The sequence below is a fragment of the Hakea prostrata genome, chromosome 7 (assembly GCF_041222555.1).
Source record: "Hakea prostrata isolate BN-2017 chromosome 7, UWA_Hpros_2, whole genome shotgun sequence".
Lineage (NCBI taxonomy): Eukaryota > Viridiplantae > Streptophyta > Magnoliopsida > Proteales > Proteaceae > Hakea > Hakea prostrata.
Window position 1 is genome coordinate 21,285,687 of NC_142606.1, and position 27,142 is coordinate 21,312,828.

General features: G+C 37.1%; 1 protein-coding gene across 1 annotated transcript; it reads left to right on the top strand.

The window, feature by feature from the left end:
• The first annotated feature begins 299 nt into the window (after positions 1-299).
• LOC149010493 (protein BONZAI 3-like) lies at positions 300-15,421 on the top strand. Its single transcript, XM_089161602.1, has 16 exons — positions 300-1,547; positions 5,025-5,072; positions 7,147-7,295; positions 7,442-7,490; positions 8,188-8,244; positions 8,732-8,911; positions 11,927-12,061; positions 12,156-12,217; positions 12,335-12,434; positions 12,577-12,691; positions 12,795-12,871; positions 13,504-13,641; positions 13,882-14,046; positions 14,131-14,244; positions 14,410-14,506; positions 14,964-15,421. The coding sequence occupies exons 1-16, from the start codon at positions 1,386-1,388 to the stop codon at positions 15,104-15,106; spliced, it is 1,791 nt and encodes a 596-aa protein (XP_089017728.1). The 5' UTR covers positions 300-1,385; the 3' UTR covers positions 15,107-15,421.
• Positions 15,422-27,142: the final 11,721 nt, after the last annotated feature.

Genomic DNA, 27,142 nt, shown 5'->3' on the forward strand with positions numbered 1-27,142 from the left:
TAAATTTATTTAGATAAAAATTTGAAAAAACCCCTCTTCTTGTTCTCAAAGTATAAAAAGTTGACGTGATAACCATTAAAGGTTGTTAAGTTGGTAATGACTCACACCTCGAAGAGGTCACGTTCTTTATTGTACATGTAATATTTTATAGTCCCCACGGCCCACTCTTAATATAAAGTTACCAATTTTTCAAAAATTAAAATAAAATTAGGTGATCAAATTATTATTATTTTAGCCTTTTGGTTCTTGACAAAGCGCACCTCCTGTTTTTTTTGAGACATTTCAAGTCTGAAATTGCTTTAGTCTTGTGCATTTTTTTTGGAATGAAGTTCATCCGGGCCAGCTTGTTACGCATCACGACTACATCTTCAAGGTGCTTTTAGTCCTGTGCTTTTAATGTGTAGGACTATCAAGTCGAATTTCGAACCCAACGATCTGAAATTTCAGTCGAGATTTTCATCCGACGGCCTGAAATTGTTTTGCATGACAGTTTTAGTGCATTAAAGCTCCTTGCAAGTCCTTTATAGAAGAACCCAGTTAGAGCCTATGCGTTTCGTCTTCTTAGGAACCATTGCTTCATCACCAGGATTCGCGTCAGTAGCATTCGATGTTTTGGATTGAAATCGCAGTAAACATTCCGGGGCAACGAATTTTAGGATTTTGGATTGAATTGCTATTTTGGATCTGATGAGATGCTGATTTGGTTTTCTGAACTGATTATAGCTCGGAATCGTGGGTTGGATCTATCGCTGTAGATAATCCAGAGATAAATCACAGGATATGCATTTTTTCTGCATTATTACACGAACTGGCTGCTCTTTCGTTCATACCATACTAGTTGAGGCTTGGGTTCTGAATTTCTGATTGATGCAGCAACATGGGAACAAGCTACAGGGGAGGAGATTCGATTTTGTGAAACTATAAAGTCACTAGGTCGATGCAGATACCTAGCATTACATCTCTATTGGTGCTTTAGTTCATTAGTTTTATTGGTTTGTGGGAAGAAATTGAAGAAAGGCGGGACCAAGATTTGAAGTTCAACTGAGTTTAAGTAAGAAAATCATGTCCCTTCGGAAAAAAAATAGGAAGAGCTGAAGAAAGTAGAGCTGTTGGGTGGGTGCTAAGATTGGAAATTTAGAAACTCCCTCGCAAGGTTTCCAGAAAAAGAAAGATTATATACAAGGCTATTGGTTTATAGAAACGCTTTCGACTAGAAATTCTTTATATGGAGCCTTTAACGCGTGAAAATCCAGTATCAGTATCAGTTACAAGAAACACACAAGAAAAGTTTTCTGGGAGCTCTTCTAGGTTCAGATTCTGATAAACACACAAGAAAAGTTTTCAGGAAGCCCTGGTTGTTCACAGTGACAGCGAGAGGGAGGATTATGGGAGGGTGCTTCTCCGACAGAAAGGGAGGACAACAGGCCATAGGAGGGTTACAGCAGAGTCCGATCCAAACGACCAACGTCGGAGTTACTGGTCCCAATGATGCTGTTGACTTCTTCTTCAGGACTCGCGGGCTTCATGGTCTCTTCACTCAATTGGAGGTATAATTTTTGTAATACTGTATACCAATTGTTCGAATATTTGACTCTACAAATAAGATAAGAAGATTCTATCAAAAAGAGAGAACGAAGACGCCAAAAGTTAAAACTGTATTATTATCCCCTGGCCCCCTTTGAACAATTGAACCGAGCTTTTCCACACAATTTCTATCCTCATGGTTTTGTCTAGCGAGTAGCGATTGGAATCTTGTAATCGATATCGCTCCTTTTGCACAAATTAAAGTAGCTTTTGATCTTTATTTTTCTTGGGAAAAATTAAAGATAATATTCAAGAAATTTCATCGTCACCTTTGTAGTCATTAATAACTTCGTCCGTACAGTTTGTTTAAATTATATAACGTTCTTGTATTATTCAAATCTTGTGGTTGTGTTAGTGTAAAATCTTCTGTGGTCCTGCCTCGCGTTTGAATAGCAGTAAAGAAGTTGGAGGTGATTTGGAGCCACTTAATTCAATACTTTTTGCACTGTTGCCTTGTGTCTTCTTTATGTTAAAACTGGAGGGGGGGGGGATTAGATGCTCTTATAAGGATAGGTATGACTATGAGATTAATTTCGTGCCCATCATGTATAAACATATATGAGCCTATGGATCTATATGAGATCTTCTAATGGAAAGTGATTTTCTCCAGCGGACTAGCCTCTCTGTTGCATCAGAGAGCTGGAAATACTCTGGCTGTGTGCTTGGGTGCTCCCAGCCATTGGATGAGCTCTGCAGAGGATCTAGGTCCTTTTCTAATTGGGAAGAAGAGGACGGTAATGTGTGAAATGTGGTCACTTTCGGGCTTCACTATCAGATATGTTCGAGATGTAGAACATATTTTATTTATGTTTAGGGGCTGACAATTCTATTGAATTGTATTCCATGGTTCTTTTTGCATTAATATCTCTAGAAGTTCAACAGATTTTGCTAATATGAAGAAAATATGTTTTTTTCTTTTTTCTTTTTTAATGATAGCTACCTTATTTTTGGCAAATATTTTGTATTTTCCTATTGGCTCTGGTGAATAGGTGGTGAGAGTCTTTGTTTTGACTAGATAAGCTTGCAAAGGTTCAGCTTGACCTTGCATGCTTCGTAACAGACTAATCGTATTTGCAACATTTTTCTCTGCCCATGATTGCTTGATCCAGTCTAGTGTTATGCTCGATCCCAATCAATTCGCAGCCACATCAAAACTTTCCTTTCGTCATCTGGATAAACATTTATACCAATGATGTCAATATTTTGTGTCAGAGTTCCAGAAGGACCCCCATGGTCGGGGAGTTTCAGTTTCTGTTTTTGTTTCCGTGGTCCCTGCAGTAGAAAAAACCTCGGTTTCCTATGCACTAAAAGCTTCTAACACCTCTTGGGATTTGCTTGGGGGGGCGGGGAGTAGGGGCCCTTGGGACTTGAGGGCCCCATAACGAAAACCATAAAAGAAGACAGTTATCTGTTCTTTTGTGAAGAACAGAGAAACCAGAGTTTCTTTATATGAGTTTTAAGAGATGGGACAATACTGTCGATTGACATTACACTGCAGCTGTAGGCATAAACAGAATTTTTTGAACTACTTCAACAAAATAAACACTTTCATAACACCATTCTGAAATATGAAGAGCTGAGGTGGAGGCATGCATGTCGTCAAGAGCTGAAGTAGAAGCATGCATGTTGCATGATACTGAATGCTCAACGCCCCAGACATTTTTGGAGTTGCCCAGGTCTTCATTAAAGGGGTTGGGGTTTATCACCCCTGATCATTCATTTCCAAGTTCTTACACTGCAATTAAGAAATGGGGACTGCATCAATGAACCTATTGAAGGGCAATATTTTTCCCCCCTTGTTTGTTCTCATATATAACAAGAGGTTTTGGTTCTGAACATAATATACAATGGCAGTTAAATACCAAAGTATGGGACCCCAAAGAATGGACTAAACAATGGATATTGGGCCGAAAACTTGCCGAATCTACCCCAACCTAACTCATTGGCAGGCGAGTTGGCATATCTCATCATCAAGAGAATAAGAACCCACTTAAGGACATATACATGTAGCTTTTCTAGTAAGAGAAAGTATTTCCATGTAGGATAGTTATATGGCTTCCACCTTTTTTAAAAAAAAATAAAACCATGGACTCTTGTATAGTTGTAGAGCTGCATACAAGGAGATCTTGTTATGGCAACCATACAAGCTGATAGTATGACTCTGAACATCAATCTGGCTTATTTGCTAGATGTTATACTTCTGCTATAGACTAACAGCGAATGACTTGGATGCTGGAGCTATCGTATGTCTAAGAAATAAAAAGCAGCAAAGCATGCTTTTGTTTGTATCGCATGGCTGCTGGAAGGTATTTACCCATTTGGACCTGGACTAGTTTAAGATGTAATTACTTGAGGCTAATGGATTTGTTGATAAAAATTACAAGCCTCCTCTATTATTTGCTGATAATTGAAGGATCACATTTTATAATAAAAATTGTATCTGGGAGTTGTTGTGAACCATAATAAAGCATTTTTCTTGCTTATTCATATTTTTGTGATGGATGGAGACATATCATTTTTGTATGTGTTCAGATTCTGTAGCAAACCAAAATTAAATCGTTTTATTCCAGATGGAAATCAATCATAAAAATTGTGTCTGGGTCCCTGGGAGTTGTTGTTGTGAACCAAAATTAAAGCATGAAAAAAAAAATCATTTTATTCCAGATGGAAATCAATCACAGCCTTTACTTGTTTAATATTTTTTTCCCCTCCCATGGCATATTGTGTCAAGCGCAGCCTTAGCTTAGCTGATCCTTGTTATTTAGTTGTTCTACTGAAACCTAGAATCCTAAACACTAGCATATCTTTGCTCCCTTTAGGTTACAATTGTATTTTGTAAAAAATATTGGATCTTCTGAGACATTATTTAAGATTTCTAGAATTGTACAGGGGATATTAGGCTGCTGGAACATACTGTAATCTGGCTGATATCACTACAAGTGAGCGTGAGGGTGGTGTTGCTTGATTCTACAATAACAACATATGTTAGAAGGAACTTTTTCCTCCTTTCGTGGGTAATCTTGCACACGTTGAACAGATTTATACTGGTGGATTTGGATTTGGATGGAGTTTAAATTTTGATCTATGTATCTTTCTTTTAATTAACAAAACAAAGGAGAAAAGAAGAGATAAAATCTGTGAATTAGGGAGGCTTCAAATTAATGGATGAAGCCTCCATAAACTTCACTGAATAGAAATAGGAGGGTAGGGAGCAAGTCAAAACCCGAAAGGAAACTAAATCTCACAATATAACCCCAACGTCTCTTTTTATACTTTAACATCTCTGTATACCTTACTCATTGTCATATTTGTAGATGTATTTCCCTTTTACCCTCTGTTATACTGTTTTCCATGCATTTGGTTTTGCCTTGTTGATCACTATGCAACAATAGATTTCGAATACTTACTTTAGTTTCTTCTTTTGTTGACATTCACTGCAGTTATCATTTTCTGCTGCAAACTTGCTTGACCGGGACATCTTTTCGAAGGTAAACCCTCCATGACAATGAAAAGTTTGGCTAACTTTTAATTAAGAGAAAATCCTTAGCTATACTTCGTCAGTTGTTGCAAGCTGTTCCATTTGAGGAATGATAGTTCTTTTAATGTGTTGTGACTATTGGAGGAATGATATATTTCGTAATGTATCATGTTATCTATTAAAGGTTCCTAATTCTCTTTGTTTATTGTGGTTGTGATTTAATTTTTTCTTTCCGTCTTGGCATTGGGAGAATTGGATAGTCTGCATTTAAGTGTGTCTTGTGCAATATTTTCTTTTACATGAATAGCAATAAATTTATTAGAAAGTGAGAACAGAATGAAAATGTAAGGCAGCCAACATTGCCTCCCTTATCGGTAATAGGTATAAAACCCTCATCTCACCAAGCTTAGTTTGACAATCGGCAGGGGAATTAGCTGACAGACACGCCTTCTGAATGAGATTCTGGGAGGATTGATCCTCTCTAATGAAATATACTAACTTCTTAAAGCAACTCTGCTGTGGGCCCACTAAGTGTGTAAATTGTCACTGAGAAAAGTGAGTAGCAATTTTGTAATTTTTGGAGCAGTTTAGTAATAAATTAGTTGATCCATTAGTGAAAGGATCAAACTGGAAAGGGAATTTGTGAAAATGCTTTCTGGTATTTAAAATGGAGTAGCACTAAAACAGAATTAAGTTTCTAAAGCAGGAGCTTTTGAGTAGTATCGAAAGAAGAAGGTGTTCATCGTAAGAAGACTTTTTCTTCCTGACACAATAAGAGCAGCAAACTAGCAACGAGTTCCTTAGCTTGTGGCTAAGACAGCTCACTCAATGAAAACCCATTTGGTCTGAAAAGTTTGTGAGGCTATTCCCCATTTGTAACCCTGTTGAACCAATTAATAACAGCACGAAGTCAAGTTTGAAGATAAATAAAACTCCTTGAAATTGATCCAGGTAGCTGAATTGAAGTCAGCCCTAGCTATAGAGTAATAATACACAGCCTGCCAAATATTGCCAACAGATTCTCAGGTTGGGTTGCCCCTGGAATTGATGCTGATGATCACATTATGAGATTATCTTATGCATTTGGCCTTTGATTGCATGTGTTTTCTTTGTATTTGACCAACTTAATTGGAAAAGGTGTGTGTACAAGGGAGGCATATGGGATTAGGCTTAGTTGTAGCTTATAAAATTCTTAAGTTAATTAGTGTAGTGGGTTTGCTAGGTAGTGTTGATTAGTATTTTTTTTTTCCTCGGTAGTATTGATTAGTCTTTTAGTTTTCCTAACCAAGCTTCTATGGGTAATTTTTCATCTTATTGTCATTTTTTTTGGATTTATAAATAAATTCATTACCAAAGGAGTGAGGGGGAGGGAAAGAATACACAAGAGAGCCAAAGGGCAAGGCCTGGCCAAAACAAAGGCAACAGGGGTTCAACAAGCGCAACAAACCTTGCAACAACACTAAAAGCTTGTGTTTTGTGCCACTGTTCATCATCTTTGGTGGGAGCGTAATCTCCAAAGATGGACTTCCAAATCCCGCTCCAAAGATATGATTTGGAATGCCATCTTCTTTGATGTTTCTTTTAGACTTGTAATTTCCCCCTCCCCCTGATTGACGATACCCCAAGGAACAGACTTATTGTTGTCTCCTGGGGTCTTAGCTCTTCTCTTCGGTCTTCCTCTTTAAGGCCGCTTTGTTTTCCTTTTTTCCTAATTTAAATTATTTATTCATCCAAAAAAAAAAAAAAAAAAACACTAAAAAAGGCGAGCAACAAAGCCAAGTTTTTCTATCTTTTTTTTGTTTTCCTTAATCTTTCTTGGAGACTTGAAGTCAATAAGGAAGTCTGTGTCTACTTGGTATGCCCCTTGGTAATACGGTTGTCATTATTCCTTTCTGTCTGCAACTGCATATAATTTAGTCCAATTGAATTGTGTGTGGCTTATCTTCAGATTATATTTCATGTTTTTTTCCAGCTCTTTTAAACTGTCAATACTAAAGTGCACATTTTTGGACAGTTGCTTGATGGTCTTCAAGGTAGTATTGACACATTCCCCTCTCTTTCCCTCTCTCCCTACACTTTCACAGAGTGATCCCATTGTCATAGTGTATGCAAAGAAAAGGGATGGAGCACTTGAGGAACTCGGTCGTACAGAAGTAATTATGAACACACTTGACCCTGTTTGGATCGAGAAAGTTTCTATTGCTTATCAGTTTGAGATTGTTCAACCATTGGTGTAAAATTCTCATTATCCTCCGAACCAGTTACTACTTTTTCAGATTCATTCACATAGTTTTGTTTTCCATTTTATCCAGCACTTTGTTCTTTTACTGAATATCCCCCCCCCCCCTTTTTTTTCTGTGCATGCATCTCATCTTTCAGGTTTCAAGTGTATGATGTTGACACCAAGTATCACAATTTACCCGTGAAGGTATCTTATGTTCTAGTTTTGATATAATATTCTACTTAATGCTGCAGTGAACTGATATTTTCTTAAGCTGAGAGTATTCACTTTGTGGAATAATTTGTACCAATTTTTTTCTTAAATTTATTGATTGAAATTCTTTTCTTGTCAGGCATTAAGTTCAACATTTGAAACATGAGATACTTATATTTGAACAAAATCTTAAAATTTACTCCATATACATAACAACAAAGTTTAGCTGATTTCTTTTCAAAGTTAATACTTGTTGGATTTTTTATGAGCAACACTTTTAATTTTTTTTTCTTCAATATCTGGATTAGCTTAAATATTTTAAGTAGTACCATCAAGAAGGATATGGCAAAGGTGTGGTTAAAAGATTTGCTAAGTTGAAGCATATCTGCATGTCAAATGAAATTTCATTTAAATTTTCTTTTCCATTCTAAAGTTAACTCAAATTCGTCATCCTTCTAGCCATAATGTCCTGGAGAATTACCAAGTATGATAAGCAACTACATCCACTTATTTCCTTTGAAAACAAGTGGTTGCATGCAGATTACATTTATTGACCGCAGAGCAACTGTTTAGTAGTTGTAACTGTAGATATTTGTTTCTCTTGCTAAATTCAAAATTCAGTCGTTGGTAATAGATAACTAATGTTTCATAGGGAGAGATTTGGACTTAATTGCATTTTGTTTTCTTGCAGATGCTGAGCTTGGATCAGCAAGAGTTCCTTGGAGAAGCAAGTTGTGTTCTATCAGAGGTTAAGTGCCATATGTTCTTAACTTTGACTTGGAAATTGATGAATGATATAATAAATAGTTCACTCTGTATATTCGCTACTACATGATGATATGTTGTGCAGATCAGAACTTTGACTGTCGTGAACTTCAGAGAAGGAAATAAGCTTACAGAACAAAATTGTTAATGTAGTCACTAGTCAGCCCTCATTGGTAGCAGAATGCTGCTAATTATTGTGCAACATTTCCCCTAAAGTTGCCTGCCATAAACATGCTTGTTTCTGTGGCATTCTAGAAGATTTCATCTCATTGCTAATTCATACAAACTATGTTTAGTTTTTATAGCTTTTATACCAGCACAGGATTCTGCCTTTTCTAACTTGTCCCGTTGCAGCATTGTATGTATATAATATGTAACACGCACAAGTATTTGTTTTTCTTTGACTTCCTTGCATCGGAACTATTGGATATGTTCATGTTTAGATGATTGTTTTTTCTTTTAAATGGCAGGTAGTGACTAAACAGAATAGGAGTTTGACGCTTCATCTTCATAACAGAAATGGGCATGGTGGCATGAAAAGATTGGGAACACTTACTGTCCATGCGGAGGAAACAAATGCCTCAAGGAAAACTGTTGAGATGATACTCCGCTGTTCCCACTTGGATAACAAGGACCTCTTCTCCAAAAGTGTATGACCTACTCCTTTAAAGATCTTTGTTTTGTCTATTGGTTTATAGCCAGTTTATTCTAACCACAACTGTCACCAATATCATCATCACTATAACTCACTTTTATTAAAATAAGGGGCAGTTCTAGAGAAGGAAATCCATAATGGAATCAATGTAGAGCATGGATGAGGAAATTTTGTGAAGGGTATGTCATAAACTTGACCAAGAGGCGAAATAAAGTTCTGAAAAACCAGTGGATTAGCCATCATATCATCATCAAGCCTTGTCCCTACTAAATAGGGTCGGCTACATGGATTCTTGCCTTCGAATCAGCTCTGTTTGAGGCCATGCTAGATACAAGGCCTAAGCTATGCATATCGTTTTTCGCCACTTCTCTTAAGGTTATCTTAGGTCTGCCCCTAGCCTTCGAATTCCTTAAATTTGGATTATGTCACTTCTCGGCAGCTGGCACCAGAAAAAATCTAGCCAAACCCTTTTCATGGATTCAACCAATTGATAAGTGAGAGTTATAGAACAATGAATGTTTGAAAATACGTAGGAAGTATTCCACATTCATTGGGAGTTCACCAATCTCTATATATATATATATATATATATATATAGTAATAGTTGGATTTGTCACCTCACCTTTTTCAATTAACACAACTAGGTTTGCAGCATGGTCGGAGAACTCTCGAGATCTTGCTGGAATCTCGTGATATATTTCTCGTTTTCCATTGAGTGGAACAAGATGATGTGCTTTGCATATAGGGTCACTAATCTTGACTGTTGAGTTATAACTTTGATGGTTGGATTATTATTTGTACTTTGTAATGTGAACCATGAACATGTGCAACATTTTACTAGTTTGAATTTTTAACTTTGAGCACTAATGTATGAGCAAATGATGTGTACAACAGACCATTTTAAGGTTTCACTTCAGCTTAGTGGTTTCCCATTTGGGGTCTGAAGTGAAACTCACATTTTTACACTATTTTGTCCCATAAGTTTGAGGTCATCAGTGTGTTCAAAAGGGATGAAATTGGCTGGGTTTCAGCCCCTAATACCCCTTGATTTGGGGGAAAAAAACTTCCACCACCTTGATGAGATTGGCCTTGAGATTGAGACTTTGAACCGTCGTTTATAAAGGGTGAATTCGGTGCTGAAGGCCCTCATGCAAGGTGCAATTTTCCTGTGCAGCCTTACCCAACAATTTTCTTTGAGAGCTGTTTCAATAACTTAACCTCAGGCTACAACTGTGGTCCACTGACCACTGCACCACCCCTTATGGTGGTTGAACCATGGTTTGCAGTCAAGAAAGGCTTTGTGGTGGTTGTGCAGTCCAGATAAATATTTGCCTTGAAATAATATCTATGATTCTGCAGCTTGAAAACCTGGGAATCCGGTATAGCACAATAGCCATACAACCCAAGCCATATGGTAGCCCGGTCCTGATTTCCCTAAGAAGTGTATGTGGCGTAACCTCAATAGGGCTACGGTCAACGTCAAGATCTCTAATTCGAAACAAGTCGAATTGGGCGGAAAGAGGATAAGATTTGGTTGAGGGCATTGGGATTTGAATCTGGATGTCTCTCTTTTGAGATGGGGTGTCTCTTTTTGGGTTATGGGTGATCTCTAAGGGTCTAGAATCAGCCTGGAAAGAGATATTGGAGATTAATCAGAAGATGGTTCAATTCTCATATGGGGAAATTAGGGTTTTATGATTCAAGGATGTGACAGGTCAATCAAGAAATAGGGTTCCTGTAGTCTGATTGACCTGAAATTTGGATTGAACTTAGGGCATGGTGTATAGGGATGTTGCTTCAAATTATGGACAGATCTGATGGTTAGATTGATCTAGATCTAACTTTGAGGTCAGGGGTTTCTTGGCGAATTTGAAAATTCAAGAAAGGGGCTAGGATTTGAAAGATGTGATATGGGTGAATTTTGGATTGATTACTAGGTTAATGGAGGTAATCATGTTGTCCAAAGATGGAGGTGATCTGATGATTGGAGTGGGCTGGACAGAAAATTCACATGACACACCTCACTTGCATTCTTTGACAGGGTTCTGTTTTGGTGTTGCAGGTTTTTCTATAAGGCAGCTCATTGGGCTCTTAATGATGGGTTCAAACAAACTGAAATTAAGGGGGAATAGAAATGGGTTTGTGTGGTTGATCTCCTGCCTGAGTAGGTGACTTCCCAAGTGATGGTCTGCTTTGCTGAACAGCAGTGGCGGCTGTCCAACAGTCAAAACTGGAATAAGCTACCAAACGTTCAGCACCAACAGAGTTCCAAACTCCCAGATTTTATGTCACCAAGAGAGGAAGTATCAATAAGCAAAAGTTTTCAATAAAGCAATTCAAACTTCACTGATCAAGTCTCTGTGTTCTTCCCATCAGGGGGGGGTATATTTAGGGACTAATCTGCCTTACCAAATAAAGTTCTATTCACTGTGGGGATGGGTCTATCCAGCTTAAAGTACATAACTAACATGACTAAAATACCCTAGAAAGACTAGAAAGACTAAAATACCCTAACTAACATGAGCCAATAAATTCTAATTAAGTCATTGACTTTTAAGTGTTCATGGTCTGTAAAACAAAGTTAAAGTATTTTTTGGGGGGTAAAACAGCATTAAAGTAATTACTTAGCTATTTTCGTACTAAGTCTAGATATTCAATTTTCAGGGCCATAAAGTAGGTCCTTATTACCAAATAAACCCTTGGGAATAGAGGCCCAGCACATATATCTATGAACCCATTGTTGATTCCAAGGAAAAATAATCCAATTCAGTGCTGGATCTGCATCAATATGACTACTATTATAAGTCCTTTTACATTATTCAGTGGTTTGTACAAATTCCTTTCTGTTTACTGACCCCATCATTCTTTTCAATGTTGTTATCATCTTGGAAACTTTTTTATTGTTGCTTTGAGAAGTCTTTATAGGAGACATGTATATGGCCCTCCAGAGACCTTCCCTCCTATCATTGTCATTGTCATTATCATCATTGTTATCTTTCTTTTCATGTAGGACCCATTCTTAAGAATATCTAGAATCGTTGAGAGTGGTGGTGCCATTCCAATTTGCAAGACTGAAGTGGTTAACAATAACTTAAATCCAACTTGGAAGCCCCTCCAACTCACCATGCAACAGTTTGGAAGCAAGGCAAGCTAATTGTGTTTGTGTTACATATATTAAAAAATCTGGAAGTTACTCTTCTGATGTGCAACTTACCGATGACAATACCAATTCTGTGTAGGATACCCCTCTGGTTATAGAGTGCTTTGATTTCAATGACAGTGGCAACCATGAACTTATAGGGTAACTGATGAATGTTTTGTACTCATTGCTTTTGCTCTAATTTTCTGCTGTCCTTTTTTTGCTTTATCTTGGTAGTCAGAACATAAATTACCTTGTTTTGATTTAACCATTCATCAGAGTACTGCAAAAATCTTTGGCTGACTTGGAGAAACTGTATGATGGAAAAGGTGGAGTGAACTTTCATTTACCGCCTTCTTTTCACCATGGTCATAAGAAGGTTGTTTTTTTTCTTTCTTCTTGGAAGGGTTTTATTTTTTGGTTGGGGGGAGGGGGGTGGGAGATTATTTGATCTTGGAAGCTTAACCACATCTTAATTGAATTTGTCTCATTTAACCCATTTTGCAACTATTTTTCTACAGATTCTTAAAGGGCAACTGTTTGTAGATGGGTTTTCTGAAAAAATTACATACAGTTTTCTGGATTACATTTCTAGTGGATTTGAGCTTAGCTTTATGGTTGCTATTGACTTCACAGGTAGACTTCCAATTGTGTCGATGTATTTTCCTTTTTAGCTTCTTGCTTGTATGCTGATCTGTTGATGATTTCTTTGTGTCCCCCCCCCCCTCTCTTTCTGTAGCTTCAAATGGAGATCCTAGGCTCCCAAAGTCTTTGCATTACATTGATCCTTTAGGTCGACTAAATGCTTACCAGCAGGTGAGAGATTGGAACCTGATTCATCTGTGCTTATATAATAGATCAGATTTTGATTCTGTGTTGACCTAATGAGGGTGACTTGGACTAGTTTGTGAGATCTCCTTGCTGATTTCCAGTTGGAAGTGAAAACATTGATAAAATCAACAAATAGATATGTACCTAGATTACTTATGGTATATTTTATGTTTATTTAAATTTTTTTTAGACAATTGAAAGTGAAAAATTGATAAAATCGACAAATAGATATAAGTACCTAGATTATTTATGGTGTTTTTTTTATGATAATTTGAATTTTTTTTTAAACATTGTGCTTTCTTTTTTTTGTGAGTGTGTGGGATACATTATTTATGTTAGTTTTGCATGATTTTGGTCTTAAATGAATAGGATTCTTAGTTTTCGTAGTTGTTAGCTCATTAATCATGTTTTCTATATTGTAAATATTTTGTTTACATTATTTACATTGTGGCTATACTCTTGGTCAGCTAGCTCAATTCCTTAAGCCTGAAGTTGTTACCTTTGTGATAGATCACTTTTCTTTATAGGCTATAATTCATTGCAGGATTCCAGTTTTCATTGATCCTATCCATCAAACTTGTAATTATGTTTCTAATCCTTAACTTACGTCATCACAGGCTATATTGGAGGTTGGAGATGTCATCCAATTTTACGATTCTGATCGTCATTTTCCTGCTTGGGGTTTTGGTGGAAGGCTAAGTGATGGTGTGGTCTCTCATTGTTTTAATTTAAATGGGAATCCTAGAGATAGTGAGGTGAGATGCTAGAGATTATGGATTTGGGCCAGTTCTTATGTGGGTCTGATGATGCAGTGATACAAATGTTATTTCTTTGTAACTTGGCTCTACAAATTGCATTTTGTTTTAACCATGTATATATTTGTGGTAGTAGTGTTTTGCCACCGCACCCCCACACATTTTTTGCATCAAAATTCTCTATTTTGGATTATTGTGGGCAAAATTTTGATTTGCTGGTTCTTACAATTCGCATTACAGGTTGAAGGGGTTAGTGGAATAATGTCTGTCTATGCGAACACATTACGGACTGTTATTCTTGCTGGGCCCACATTATTTGGACCAGTTATCAACAGAGCTGCTCAAATTGCCAGCCAGGCTCTCTCCTATAATCAGAACAAGTACTTTGTTTTGCTCATCATTACGGTAAAGATTGAAACAGCTTTTAGATGCCTTTCTATTTTGTCTTATTTTGTATCTGCAATAAAAAGAAGCCATGATCTTTTTCAGGATGGTGTGCTTACGGATCTTCAAGAAACTAAAGATGCTCTTGTAAGGGCGTCTGATTTACCATTATCCATTCTTATAGTTGGAGTGGGTGCTGCTGATTTTAAAGAGATGGAGGTACCCATAGCATTCTTATTGAGCTTCTATCCTCCCTCCAAGTAATGTCCCTTTTCCATGTGTTCCATTGGTTGATGGTCATGGAATTTCCAACCATTAAATGGTTCAGTGGATACGTTGACAGCTCATAGCATCAATGTGAATTTTATTTTGTGTATTTGACAGATACTTGATGCTGATAAGGGAGAAAGACTAGAAAGTTCTACAGGAAGAATAGCCACACGAGACATTGTACAGTTTGTTCCAATGCGTGAAGTACTTGGTGAGTATTTAAATATTTATTTCTCTACCTACTCTTTCTGTTGCTGGTGCCCATATTCAGATGATAATGTGTGCTTGTAATTTGCTTGAATCTGGGATCAGAGCCCATCTTGCATCTATTAGAACTGAAAAAGAAAAGCCACTACTCAATTTTGGAGTTTATTTCTCAGACAATTTTGCATGATATCTTTTAAATTCTAGTGGATTGGATGGATGTCTACATATTGACATCAAGATATAATAGTAGAATTGTTGCAAGACCGTTGCTTGTACGTTTGACATTAACAAGAAGGAGCCAGATTTTGTAAGTAGATCCAGTTGATGATCCAGGGAGACTAATATAGCATTTGTGATCATGTCCATGTTACATTTAAAGTGGTTTGCTGTTAATTATTATGCTGCAACTCCTCCTTTTCTTTATTAAGCCCTGATTGTAATGGCATGCTTGTTATGTACAGGTGGGCAGATTTCTACAGTTCAAGCTCTGTTGGAAGAACTGCCTCAGCAGTTTTTGACATACATGCGGTGCAGGGACATCAAACCCCGTGTTGCTGATGAAGCCCAAAGTTCAAACCCGGTACAAGTTGATAAATCAAATTGATTGTACATACACAATACTATACAGTGACAAACCAGAAGAATTGGTAGTCAGTTGATAGGAAGGTTGGTGTGGCAAGTCTCACCCTTGGATCTCTCCAAGAAATTTCAGATTCAAATTTAGTCATGGATCGAAATTGGTTTCCGATGATTAATTCTAGTTCTGAAATTCCTTCTTTAAATAGCATTGATATCTTTATTCTGCTTGTGCAATTTTTATTTTTATTTTTTAAATAGAAAATCAGTGAAATTTAGGAATTGCTATTGTGTTTTCAAGATGTTTGAATAAGATAATATTATGTACGTGAGATTGGCTTAAGGCCTGTTTGGTTACATGAGTCTGGAGATTTCAAATATCTAGAGATTTCAAATCTATAAATTTCAAATTTATGGAACCATAATTTATAAAATGAATGTTTGGTTGCGGAATGAAATCTGTGGATTCATCCTAAAAAACGATTTGATCAAGCGTGATTTTTGTGAATGTGCAAATGTATAGTTTTTTTGAAATCTCTGGATTTCACTCCTTACCCATAAATCTACAGATTCACGTTTTTAGTGTAAAAAGGTGAATCTCTAGATTTCATGAATCTAGAGATTTTTACAACCAAACGGGTATAATTCTTGGATTCATGTAACCAAACAGGCCCTTAAGTGCTGCGCAATTATCAACCACCCGTTTCGGTTTTCTTTTCTTTTTTGTTTTTTACCCTTTGAACTACACAGACTGAAATGCTGAAGGGAAAAAGGAAAAAAAAAAAAGATCTCAAGATCGAATCTTGACAACTACTTTAAATCTCGACCGTAGGTAGCTCAGTATTGCCCATCAATTGCGCCCATGTACATACCCTTACCTTGCTTGTGCGTGTTCACATGGTGGAGCATTTCATTGCTTTTCGACTCCTTTTCTCTTTTCTTGCATCTGGTATTTTTTTTTACAAAAAGAAAAAAAAATATACGTGCTTAACTTGCAGTTTTTCCATATAAAGAAATAGGTTTCATGAGCAAGTCAATAACAGTCATTACCAGAACCCAGATTTAAGTTGCAGTGTGTGAATCCATGGGATGGAAATGGAGTATAAGATCTACGTATGGGATGCTTAAATCACTTCTTAACATAATGAAAGCAAAATAAGAAGGTATCCATCCTCTCATGAATCGCGTTGCAAGCCAATCAGAACCCAGAACAGACATAGAATTGGACAACATGAAGGGCAAGAGGAATATTTTCACACTTTTTGGAAATGGACGGATGAGATCGAAATCTCAGTCGAGATCGAGATCTCAACCGTTCGCTGCAGGTGTTCTGCATTAATAGTGCTAATGCACAACGCCCAAACAATTTTCGAGCAAGATAGCTTCATCATTTATGCCCGTTTCTGCTTTTGTAAAGTTAGCAAATCCAAGGTGTTATGGTCATTATGGTTCAAACCCTTGAATCGGAGTAGACCATTTGAACCAAACCAAGGGCTCAAGCTTGGTCCGAGATAGTTCAACTGACGTTTCTCAGTCATGGGGCTTCTCAGAGGAGATGTTAGTTGGCAAAGTCAAGAATCATGCATCACAGTGACACACAGCTGTCATCATGTGACTTTCGGTAGAAGCAATGCTGGTAAAAAATTCGACGTATCCTTATCCAAATGTCAAACCCCAGCATTTAATTCAGCATTGAATGCACTGTGTTTCATTAAATAAGCATGGAAGCTCTAAAGCTTCTCATTCGCTGAAAGCTTGCCTCAAGTACTGCGTACCCCTATTTTGTCTCCTAAATTGAGGAATGGTGTCACATCCAGATCAACTCAACGCTAATCTCTTGATTCACCTGTGAGATCACCTGCTATCTTGGGGGTCACGCGTATCAACTTGCTGTCCAAGCCATGCCGAGAGGCCATCTTCACCATTCATTTAAGCCGTCCTCATCATAGGGCTATGGTGAATTCATCATCAGTTTAGGTATGCACTAGTTATACATATCAACACTACGCACGAGTAACGATAAGACTTAAATACTCCAGCCATTATTCTCCTGCATTAACTAGAAGAACATTCTCTTCTTCATTCTCTTGGGCATTTATTCTTTGGGGGAGTCTCTGGTTTTTCTTATCTGAACTGACTTAATCATTGGAGGTGGTTTTTCATCCCTAGAGGCAGCCTACTCTCACCATTATTTTGGCCTCAAGAACTAAACCCGGATCAGGAGCGAACCAAGAAATCCCAATCACATTTTCACCACAACACAAGGGACACATTATCAATAATAATTGGATGTTCTTTTTTGGGTAGAATAATAATTGAGTGTTCACAATCCAGTTTTGTTGAATGACAATTTCCTTATGTTCTAGGGTGGCGATGCTGTGGCCACTCACCTAGCAAAGGTGATCTTGTCACTGCCGTGCACGGCAAATTAGTCAAACACCATTCCTTGGCTGGACGAGTCTTTTCATGTTCCTACGTATTCTTCACGACGGTTAGAATGAAAGGAATTTCTGCGAAAAAAAATGTCGACATCCCATGCGAGAGTTTAAAAAGATGAAGGGATAAAACAGAGTCTGAAAAAGGGAAACTTCCCACCAAGACCGAGAGGTTCTAAAATGTATAGCTCCATTGCCTAGCAAATGGGCTTCATTATAATAGGAGCATAAAGAAAAAAAAAACAGAAATGAAGTTGGAAAGCAAGGCCTTAGATGTCTCTACCACTGAGCTTGCTGCCCAGACCAGACTTGAAGAGATGCTTTCAAAGCATTGATGACAACCTAGAAAATCAGATGAGATAGCCAAAACAAGGAATTACTAGCGAGTTTGCAAGGAGAATAGCATCTCAAACGGCTTCAGCTTCAGTTGTAGCAGCAGTTGAATGAACAAACCCAGCTTTGCATTGGCGAACAATGAAACTACCTGCTCCATCCTTGATGATGACATTTCTACTACTAGCACCTGAATCAGGGCTCCAGGCTCCATCAGTAAAACCCACAAAGTGGTGGTGACGAGGGGCATGAATCAGAGCACCAAGCTCCATCAACCAAAAGAAAAAATTATTTTTCAAAAAAAAAAAAAAAAAAAATGGAAATTCAGTTCAAGGAAAGGTCAAGATAGAAGGCCCAAGTTACCCCAGCAGTGGATCATGTTTTCCAATGTTCTAGAACCTATAGTGAATACCAACTAATGATATAATTATTCTACCTAACAAAAGAACAGAGAGATTACTTGAAATGTTTAAACCTAATTAGGTCTCCTCATTTGGCTGCCTACTTGCAAATTATATGAGAAAAGTGAAATGTAGGTTGAAAACCATGATTCCAACAAGCAACATTATAATGGTTTATAGAGGAAGTCTTCATATTTTTTAGTGGTTATGGTCTTATGCCTTATGAAGATTTTTGAAATAATTACTTTCAAAGATAATATTCTTTTTATGGATAAACAAAAAAGGATTAATAGGGTTTACCAACATCTTTTAGTGTATAAAGAGGCTATGGATTCAATTCTTCTTGATGGTATATATAAGGGTGTCAATCGGTACGGTTTTGGTACAGTACCAACTTTGAATACCGAAAACCAGAACTGTACAGTACCGCATCGATATTTGCAAAAAAGATTTATACGGCTTCGATATTAAATCGATGAGGGAAAACGGTTTAGATAAAGTATCTAGTGTGGTACAATTTTAGTACAAACAAACCCTATGCCACTTTTGTTATTAATTCATTAAAATTCTAATGAAATTGTGATCAAACAATCGATAGAATATGATATTAACAGAGGCAAAACAAGTAAATCTATGAAAATGAATGAAGGACGAAACAAAAAACTAAAACAGAGAATTAAGGATAGGGTAAAAGTAAAGTTTTTTAATTGTAAAATTACATTTACATTCCTTAATTTGGTACGGTACCAATTTGATACGTACTGACGATATGAATATCTGAAACCGGAACCGTACCAAAGAAATTCAGTTTCAATACGTACAGTATCAAATTTTGAGTTGTGCTGCAGTTTTAGACGGTGTAGTTCGATACGCTTAAACGGTTTCGAAATGCAATTGACACCCTTAGGTATATATAAACTATCTTAGTAATCGAAGCTTCTACATGATTGGTGTAATTAAAAAAAAATTTAATAAAAAAAAATATTTCATCTATGCCTTCAGCGCCCCTTGGAAGAAGGAAAGAAAAACCCAAAGTAAAAAAAATCCATTGTTTTACGAAGTCCTTGTCATGTTATACAAAATCTTTACGTAAAATTCAACGGCTGTCCCTCATATTCATAGTCTTTAGATCGAAAGAAGATCATCTGTCGGCTATCAAAATCCAAAAAACAGAAAAATCATGATTTTCTTTTGATCCAAAAACTTGAAAAATCTCCTTGAAAAAATAAAAAAAAAATTCAAGATTGTCGTGCAAGACGTACAATATGGTGGGCTGTAAAAGATTGAGGTGTCAAAATCCAAAAAAAATTGTAGAAGCCATTACTGTTCTTTTAGAAGAAGTCAAAAAAAGATGAATCAAACAACGTGGCATGGTGGCATGCTCCATGACCGTCCACCAGATTTTCTGGTTTGTTTTAATGGTCCTCTCATCACGTTTTCCTTTCTTTTTTTCTCTGATCAAGTGTTTCTAGAAGGATTAGTTCCATTTTTGCTAAAAAGCAAGGAGAATGTCGCCTTCAATCTTACCTTATTCACTTAAAAAGCTAACTCGAATTTCTCTTCTTCCTCATCTTCATCTTCAATCTTCAATCTTCTCCACAAAAAAACCCACAATAACAAATATCCAGTAACGTACGGCAATGGATTCAGACTGGAGGCATCGAATCGATTTATCTTCGTTCTTCCTTTTCGAAGCTACCGGAGATTCCGAACTGAATTCTGATGATTCATTTTCAGCTGTGGATGACGATGACGATGATGCCGAGTCATGTTGCAGTGGCCCATGTGGTAGCTTGGATGATTTCATGGGTTACAAGCAAGATCAAGGAATTAGTAATGGCGATTGGAATGGTTTTGATGATCCAGACTACTGTATCAACCAAGATAATGGTTCTTCAGAAGAGGTGGTAATGGAACATCAGCAAGAGAAGCAGGGAAGGGCAAGTGTTGATGGCAATGATAAGGGAGAGACACTGGTGCTGAATGAGATGGAGAAGAGCAAGCTCTTCTGGGAGACTTGCTTGGCTAGCTAGCTAACAGGTAGGAGTAGAAATGGTAAGCTTTTAATCAAGTATCCCATCCATTAGCTTCTGAGCATTGTCTTCATCATGGGCTCTTTAATTAATTGTATATCTTCAAGGAGTATGTTTCTGTGAGCTTCTCTCTTTCTCTCTACCTGAATCATCTCTGCAACAACATCAACAGTAGGGAGCAAAAATGGGGGAAAAGGAAAAGCTCCACATAGATTAATCATATTTTTTAATCTTGTTGTTAGTAATATTTCCAAAGAAAAAAAGGAAGTTAGAGTTTCTAAATCTATAAGTACGTTTCCTTGAGATAGATAGGCAAATGAATGCTTTGCTAGCTATTAAGTGGAGAAGTTTCAATGATACAAGAAGCTAGTCACTCAAGATCCTAGAGCTGATTAATGTGGAATTAGTGTTGGCGCTTGATCTCCCTCTGTGTTGCCTCTCATTTAGGTGGAATTAATTCATGTGAATATTGCATGTAAATGTTTGATTAACACGGTGAATTTAATATTCTAATATTTTATCTATTCCAAAAGCTTTAGCTGTGATTAATATAAAGAATAGCACAGAAAAAGAAGAAATTAACTAGAATTTTAAGTTCATTAGGATCCTAAAGTTCCTGATGTGGGATTACTAGCTCTTTTTTCTTTCTTCTTTTGGGTCAAAAGTTAAATAATAATAATAATAATAACATAGACATATGATATGTTTATTTTAAAAATATTTCTTAAATCATGCTATGCTCCATAATTTGAAAATTTAACCTTTCAGAAAGGAGGAGAGTTTTGTGAGCAGGGTAGGGATTGGATGGTCTGGTCTGGTCTCGAGAGAACTTTGCTGCCATTGTTGTCAAAACCATATATTTTATTAAAATTTTGTTCTCTTTTACATTTTTTTTTGTAAGCATTTTGATTACATCCTTAGAGGGAGCTTGTCCGCATAGCTTTGCTTGGGTGCAAGCAATGGCACTGTAGCCAACGGCTGAATAAACAGCCATACGTCCATCCAACATCTGAGCCGTTGAATTCAACGGCTCAGATTAAGGTGAGAGTACAGCTGTTGTCCGCAAGAATCGAACCCATGACCTCTCCACTAAAAAGTATAGATCTTTTACATGATCCGCAAAAACAAATCTAAGATTAGAAGCAAAGAAATTCTAAAACAAGAAAAAACTCATAACGTAATGCAATACTACATCTAATTCATCCCCCCAAAAAAGAATGGAATACTACACGTAAGTGCAAGAACCACGTTATCAAGTAATAGTCGTTTTTCTAAGGAAAAAAAGACACGCAGTGGTCAATTTTCTCTTTTCTACCTTTTAATAATTAATTAATAAAATTAAAAATTGTTGTGAGGAATCCAAATTAGTCATCATGCAATAATTAAAACATAAATATTATCTATCTATTTGACATTTGACCGTGTCGCAATTTGGAATGAATATATATTTTTTATTCTTTTAATGCAATATTTATAATTATAATTTAATACCCGGTGGTTCAACCGTTTCTCAGAAACATTGCATCTCCAATCACGAGAGGTGTAGTGAAATGTTAGTGGAGATTTGAAGACTCACACAGAGTTTATTTCTGTTCAAATCAAGAACTCTCCTGTGCCTTCTGCAATTAGAGTGAGATGTCACTATTGGACTTCCCCTCCTGTTGGTTAGCTGAAATTGAACTGTTATTTCTCTTGACTTTCCAACGAATCTCGTGGGGTTGTGGATGCATTGTTCGTGATTCTAGTGGTGCCCCCCTTTTGGCTCTATCTGTACCATGTCAATCTCAATCAGTTTTGGTGGGCGAAGCTACTGGTGTCTTAGAAGGTCTGGTAGCTGTGATGGAAGGTGGTTTTAGCGAGGTAATTGTTGAGATAGACAATATGTCTCTTGCTCGCATGATTAATCAGGAGATCCCCGCTTCTTGAATTGGGCCCCCTCATTGAAGACATTCAATATATTTGTTCTCTTCGGGTGGATTTTGTGGTTAAGTATATTTCTAAGGAAGCTAATTCAGTTGCTCATTCCCTAGCTAGAATGGCCGTGTCTTTGACAAACAAGACGGTTTGGCCTATTTCCTCTCCTTGGCTCCTTGGTCTTTGTAATCAGGTTGTCTAGGTGGCGGTTTGCCCCTTTATTTAATGAAAATTTTCTCTTACAAAAAAAAAAAATGTTAGTGGAGATTCTCTCCACCCATTTTGCCGCCCTACCTATCTTTTCATATTTATATGAGGTAGTGAGACCTATGAAACCTATACTCATAGTTCTCTCTGTATCATGTAGGGTAGTGTACGTCCCACCATCAGGTGAGCATAGAAAGATGGGTAAAATGACAATCTAGGTGGAGAGGATCTGGACTTGGGAAAATGTGTATGGACCTAAAATTCAAAAGCCATGAGTATCCTTTTTTTTTTTTGGTTTTTGCCAATCCCAATTTCCAAGGCTTTGCCCTTAGTAATTTGGTGTTCGACCTGGGTCGCACATCTAGCTGTGGTGGGTGAGTCTCCCAGCGGAGATTTTTTGCATCCACAAGGTTTCGATACCGGAACGCTTAAGCAGACCAAGCTGCTTTATCACTTGGACCAACCACGGGTATCCTTTATCTACATGTGTTTCTGCATTCTGATCATCTCTTACCATAAAAATAGATAAATAAATAAACTAAAAATAAAAATAAATAATTTTTTTTATAGATTGCACATTATAATAGGGTTAAATTCTCAGTACCTCACCATGGCCTAATGTAAGCGCTGAATTTAACTCCGCCCCCTCTTTGGATTTGACCTCTTTGTTCCATTTCCACTTACAAATATCAAGGATCCAACACACATACCTTACCGAAGAAGAAATGAAAAAGAAACAAAGCAGCGAAAAATGAAAGAAAAGAGAAGGAAAAATTTATGTATCATGAAAACGCTCATCATCAAATTGACCAGAAAAGATCTGGAGGGCATTGTAAGTTGCATCGTTGAAATCCGTCACCAGTAAGCCCCATCAAACGTTGAAAACATTAGAACTCAAATCAAAATTACTTTATTTCTTTTCCCAGAAAGTTACAAATTCAAAAATACATTCAAATGTCTAAACAAATCTTTACAAGTCTAATTTGAACATGAAATGACTCCTACTTTCAACAAATGCATACAAATCTAATTTGAAGTTTGTGATGATAAGAAGTCTTTGAGATGGAGTAGCTGACAGTAATAAATCCAATGATACTCATCACAGCACAACAGCTTTCTTCGTGATAAAACCAGGTATTGGGAGGCAACTCGAAAGAGGAGAAGTTGTGAAATATGATCCCGAAAAACAACACTCAGTCGCCTTGATGTTTGACAATCGGTTCTGCATCGCATCCGTCTCCGAAGGCTTCAATTTCTCACCTCTTTTCAGAATCTTGAATTCCCCCATTTTCATGTTTCTTGCACGCAATGTCGCTGTAGATATCTCACAAAGAGGATAGAGACTTTCTCTGTCTTCTTCTTTATCCTTAAAGCCCATCGATACTCGTTTCCTTCGATCGAATCTGATTGAACTACATTTATGATTAGATTTAGAATTCCAGCTAGGTTTTGAATGAGAGTCTTGAAAGCAAAGAACTTCAGCAGCCATGGAGCTAGCAGCTAACGTAGAATCCACAGAGAGAAAGAGAGAAAATGCGAAGAAGATAAACTACTACAGATGAGGAGGCTATGAGACTTATATAGTAAACACGGTGGAGTGAGTCCTGTTCCTGATGGTAAACGGACTTCGATTCCTACTGTAAGTGTTGGTTGAAGAGTCCTGATTCTACAAGAAGTTCCATTTCTTTCTTCTACAGCTTTTAAGGATGAATTAATCTGTTCGTTTAGAGCAAATGGGTGCCGTTGATTTCGGTTTTACATGTATTTTACTCGACTAATCAAATTTCAGCCCAACGAGAATATAAAAATAATTTTCTCTTACTCTTGGGCCCATTAACAGTCTAATATATACACGTTTTAAATATGCCTAATATTTCATTTCTTTTGAATTTAAACTTAAATTTATTTCATCTAGTGCAAATACACCTCGAATCTCTAGGAGACAAATATGTCATCATATAAAATCGATACTGAAACGAACTGTATAAAATCACATAATGTCGTTTTAGAAAACAGTATGTATATGGGAGGTCAGAGTTTGAATATCCTTGGAGTCAAGGCGAAGCCTCGCGCCTATATTAATTATCTAAGGGCCTGTTTGGTTACTTGAGTCTGAAAATTTGAAAAATCTATAGATTTCAAATTTATGGAGGCATGGTTCATAAAATTAACTGTTTGGTTAGCTTGAATCTTTGGAATGGAATCTATAGATTTATACTGAAAAAATATCAATTGAGTCACGGTTCAAATATTCAATTGTTTTACAGTAGAGTGAAATCTAGAGATTTCACCTCATACCCATGAATCTACAGATTCACGCTTTTAGTGTAAAAAGGTGAATCTCTAGATTTCATGAATCTAAGGATTCACACGACCAAAAAGATAGAAATCTCTCATTATGAATCCAGAGATTTCAAATCTCTGGATTCATCTAACCAAACAGGCCCTATAGCTCGCCTAAAGATGTAGTCAAAGTGCGCGTAAGCTGACCCAGATGAACATCGGATAAAATTATAAATTAAAAAAATTAAAAAAAAATAAAAACAATATATACCATATAAATAATAGTTATGAATCCGGGATCAGTACCATAATATCCGTATGGGTCGAAGTTGTATTGATTTACCATGCTGATTTTTTTCCATGTTATATTATAATCATATATTTTGTATCGTTTTCATCTGAAATATCATATTATACTAGTACCATTTCTCCAATTGATTTCGTGTAGAGATTATTACGATATTAATATGCAAAAGTAGGTATGGAATCTGTATGGCACGATTTGGGTTCTTTTACTAAAATCGAATAGCATATCAATCCCATTCCAAGGCGCTTTTTATATAATTAATACAGGCGGGGCTTCGCCCCTGGCCCTGAGGGGATTCAAATTCTAACCTCCTATGTGGAAACGTTGAGCTTTGCCTACTGAGCCACCCCTTGGGGTTGTATTAATGAATTTCACCCATTGATTTGCTATTGAGACACATGTCACACATTTACAAGGAATCTATTTCCTTGTCGAAATGAAGATGATCTTGATTCCCTATTTTACTCCATTGTGGAAAATATGTTCATTTGTAACTGTACTTAGGCCACTCTAGTCAGTCTAGTGGGGAAAAACCTCAAAAGAAACAAAATTTCTGATCCTCCTCTTTTGGGGAAAAGAAGGAACGAACTTAAAAAGAAAGGAAGATGGAACAGGAATGATGAACGGATAAATGCATCTTCTTCTTGTGCAACGCAAAAATATTTCAATAACTTCAATTCGAATCCATAGATATTGCCTCATCAATCTCTTGCAGTCTCCCTCAATATGTAGCAAACAACTCAAGCAAATCCATGTCCAACTACTCTTCCGCAACTCGCTTTCTCATTCACTCCTCTACCTCTATAATTCCATGCTCTTGGCGTATGCCAATTCATCTATGCCCGGTGATGCTTTTGCCTTCTTCGCTACCCAAATGCGCCATCTTCCCTGGAACAAGTACTGTTACAGTTCCTTCTCAAGGCCTCTTCCAAGTCCATGTCTTTTTTCCACGCTACCCATGTCCATTTGATTACTATAGAACGTGGCTTTACCTCACATACAACTCTCACAAATGCAATTTTATGTTGCTATGGTGTCTGCAATCGGCTTCAGGATGCGCGGAACCTGTTTGATGGGATGCCTCAGAGGGACATCGTGTCTTTCAATTCCATGATTCATACTTACGTTGATTCAGGAAACATGGTGATGCATTTGGACTCTTTAAACAAGTTCCGTTGCCAAATGTGATTACTTGGACCACCTTGGTATTTGGGTTCTCTAGTAATGGAGATGTGTCAGAACCTCGGGAGATTACAATCATCCATTACTTCAAATCAAAAGGGTATAACATCAGAATTTTGAAAAATAAAGAGAGTAATTTTCGTCGCAGCAGAAAACTAAACTAGATTAGTTCTCTAATGGAATCCAACCCAAAAGAACAGTCCTAACATTGGCATGAAACTCCATGCACGTCCACTTCTTATTCGGTCACTCCTTCAAGAAGATATGTTGGCAACGAATCCTCCATTTGGAATCCTCCATTTGGAAGTCCTCATAATCTGCAATATAATCTAATAGAAAAAGACATAAAAAAGAACGAGTTCAACAGAACTCAGTGAGGTTAACTTAACATCATATCATGCATTCATTCACAAGATTCCACACCACACATATAACATGAATATCGATAATATAATTAATGACAATGATATGATGTATGAATGATTATGATATTATACTTCTAACTCTATCATGAAGTCTCTATGGTAGACACGTATTAAGTCATACACCGGTCTTCTTTGGGCAGTCTTAGTCAGTCTTCCCTCACGGCACTCAAGCACGTCTGTTAAGTTCTCTGCGGTTGTTGGATAAAGTCCTGTCAAGCCATGGTTGGTGATTAGGTCACCACTCTCTCACATCACCATTGGTATAAGATTTGACATGTGTCAAGGATAATCCTAGGCCCAATATAAAGTTATACGGTCTCGTACTACATATGGTCTGGATATCTCCCATCATGCCTAGTGCTCTGTTGGTTCAATACATTCCCACCTTTGAATGGAATCATCAACGGGAGGCATCTGTTGGACCATATTCCTTAACCTAGTGGTCATCCATATATAATGGACAGGATGCTCTCCACATTTTCTCACGGGTTGGTAACCGATCTTGAGCGCCCATGAGCCTTTATCTATTATATGCAACCCTACC

Coding starts and splice junctions, on each gene's coding strand:
- LOC149010493 (XM_089161602.1), top strand. CDS start 1,386: ATGGGAGGGTGCTTCTCCGACAGAAAGGGAGGACAACAGGCCATAGGA. Junction 12,692..12,794: donor GGTTGCTATTGACTTCACAG/GTAGACTTCCAA, acceptor CTCTTTCTGTAG/CTTCAAATGGAGATCCTAGG. Junction 14,245..14,409: donor CTGATTTTAAAGAGATGGAG/GTACCCATAGCA, acceptor TGTATTTGACAG/ATACTTGATGCTGATAAGGG.